This window comes from Pollachius pollachius (genome assembly GCF_949987615.1).
Source record: "Pollachius pollachius genome assembly, chromosome: 14".
NCBI lineage: Eukaryota > Metazoa > Chordata > Actinopteri > Gadiformes > Gadidae > Pollachius > Pollachius pollachius.
The window spans coordinates 22945486-22948090 of NC_136947.1; the positions used below are offsets into that span (position 1 = coordinate 22945486).

The 2605-nt window shown below is 51.4% G+C and overlaps 1 protein-coding gene across 1 annotated transcript in view; it reads left to right on the top strand.

Moving 5' to 3' along the window:
• Positions 1–1153: 1153 nt before the first annotated feature.
• The window catches only part of LOC307086212 (uncharacterized protein), a gene marked incomplete at both ends in the record, with an annotated part of 18368 nt that continues 16916 nt past the window's right edge, over positions 1154–2605 (top strand). The window contains one exon of the mRNA XM_079751350.1: positions 1154–1223. Within this exon, the coding sequence (XP_079607476.1) occupies positions 1154–1223 (70 nt within the window). The remainder of the gene's footprint in view (positions 1224–2605) is intronic.

Genomic DNA, 2605 nt, shown 5'->3' on the forward strand with positions numbered 1-2605 from the left:
CATCCATAGTAGGGCTTTTAATCAGCATTTCATTGGACACTGTGTACCCCTTTTTCCTCCTTCCTTTCATGCTGTCTGGCCGAGAAGAAAGTTCTGCCAAAACCTTTCCAGCCTCTTAAAAAGGGGTCTGCTCGGTGCGGAAGCCAAGGGCCACAGTTTAGTCTATTTACATATTTATTCATAATCAGCACACAAAGCAAGAGCTGCAAACGTTGGAGCGCTACACACATTCATACTCCCCATGCTGTGGGGAGCAGGGCAGCATGCAGCTGAATAGAGGCCACGGGAAGAAGGAAGTAAATAATTCTATGAGCGAGTATATTTCTGGATTCTGATCAGGGCTTGATGACCCAGAATAACTAATCACCACTTTGTTGAGTTCGTAAATGACTGGTTGTCATTCCTCCCCAGATGAATTAATGTTTCTTATAAATGATCGGAGGCGTATGCTCCTCAATGTTAATTAATAATCACGTCCGAGCCCAACAATGACTGTCTTCTGTTCTCTGTCTCCTTTCTTTGCAGTGCTCATCATAGTTGGCAGGAGTGACTTTTGCATGTGCTGCTGGAGCGCATCTTGAGTGCCTTTTACCAAAGAGTGATATACACACGGCTGTGACCCCCACCGAGAGAACAGTCACACTTCATCCCACACAGTCCCCAGCTCTTGCCTCTGGGGAGGGGGGGGATTACCTCAGGAGCGACATATGGACCCTCAAGAAAGAGCAACGCCTCAACCTCGTGAGGCTTGACCTTCACGCGGGCACACGGACGCCCTGGAGAAGACGCCAGCGCTGGTCTGAAGACCTGCACTCCAGAACAACGCTCCTCTCTGCTCCACGTTCCCCTCCTCCTGTGTCGTCGTTCTAATTTAAGCGTCGGTTATCCGACCACCATGAGCTTACCCTGACCGGCAGGGATTCTTACAGATGAAGGGGAGTCACTGACCACCGAGGGACAACAGATTCTCAACAATGGACTTGGATGAGGTGCTCTCCACTCGTGTACAGCAGCAGTGAGGGAGGGAGCAAGACAGGGGACGGGAGGGTTGGAGACAAGACGACGGGAAGGTAGCGGGAGTATTAGCCAGCACACCTGCTAACCCATGGTGGATCCGCTGCTGTAAGCAAGGCGATTCACGCAGAGGAGGAGAATGTCAGCAGAGGCCGAGGTCCAACCAGGCGTCAAAACCGGCCTGAGAAAGGACTCCAGGAGGGTCAAAGGTAAGGCACCATTTGTGTAAAAATAGAGATGTAACGGATGAACGCATGGTTGGTACAGGGTTTGTGAAGGCCGGGTATGGCTTGACCATTAAATGCATTTAATTTGGTGATTTAATTGAGTGTTGTGGATTTGGCGTCCACAAATATCTCTGTGTTTCTGTCACCCACCGTTTACTTAGGACCGCAATTTTCACAACAATCTTTTCTCTACAATGTGAATGTTCCATTGCACAAACACAACAGTACATATCATAGTACAAAAACCTTAGCACGTCTCGTAGTGCAATCACGCTAGCATGTACCCTAGTGAAAACACACTAGCATGTGGATATTAAGAGAGAGGTAAAAGGCACTCCATTAATTTGCCTTGAAGTTTGTCAGATGGCAGTTGAACTTGCCCATGAGTCATGATGCTAAATATCATGTGTCCAATGTAGAAAGAGATGAGACGCCTCCGTCAAGGGAAAGAGGGGAGCTCTTCCCGTTCCTAGGGAGCCAGATGTAGTAACATCCATTCCAAGTGGCTGCGGGCCGCTGTAACTCCATGATTTAGGTGTCATGGACGGGCTAATTCACAGCCTGTCGCTTTGATGAACGGCATAAAGTGATGTAAAAGGCCCGGGCAGCACCAGAAACCATCGCCCGGAGATTGAAATGGAATTGAATTGGCTTGGAGGCTGAAGAGAAGGAGAGATGGAAAAAGAGAGAGGGAGAAGGAAAGGAGAGTGGAGAGCCGGCTGTAATGGAAGAAGAGCGTTGGTTTAAAGAGAGTGATGAAGAAGGCCGCTTTATGATGCCTCTCCCTCTGCTGTGCCTCTCCTTCCTCATCCATGAATAACACCCCCACAGCACTCCAGTCAACCTGGCTCCTCTCGGCCGGGCCGGAGTGGGGCTCTATGGTGAGGGTACTGGGGGGAAGGTCCTCTATGGTGAGGGTACTGGGGGGAAGGTCCTCTATGGTGAGGGTATTGGGGGGGGTACACAGCCCTGTCTGTTGGATCTCGCTCAGATAAGCGCTGGCCTGGAGGACGACCCATCGATTTGTGTTAAGTGGAGGGTGGGGGGTCTTGGGGGCCAATTACAACGCATGGTCATTGCGAGGAGCGCCAGAGGGACTATCAGAGGCGAGTGATCTGCCCCAGTCTTTCCAGTGTTAATCACACGTGGTGGTGAGGGGAGGGGTGGTTCGGGGTGGGGGGGGGTAACAGCCGTCGCAATCACCGTCGACGCTCTTTAGGGGCAATATAAATGGAAATAGGGCAACATGAAGATGGATGCAGGCTGTCATGTAGCATGCCGGGATGGGGGTGGAGGTGTCTGCCGGCGGAGGCCAGATGAAGGAGCCTCTCGCTGAGCCGGTGGGCGGATGGAGGCGGGGGGGT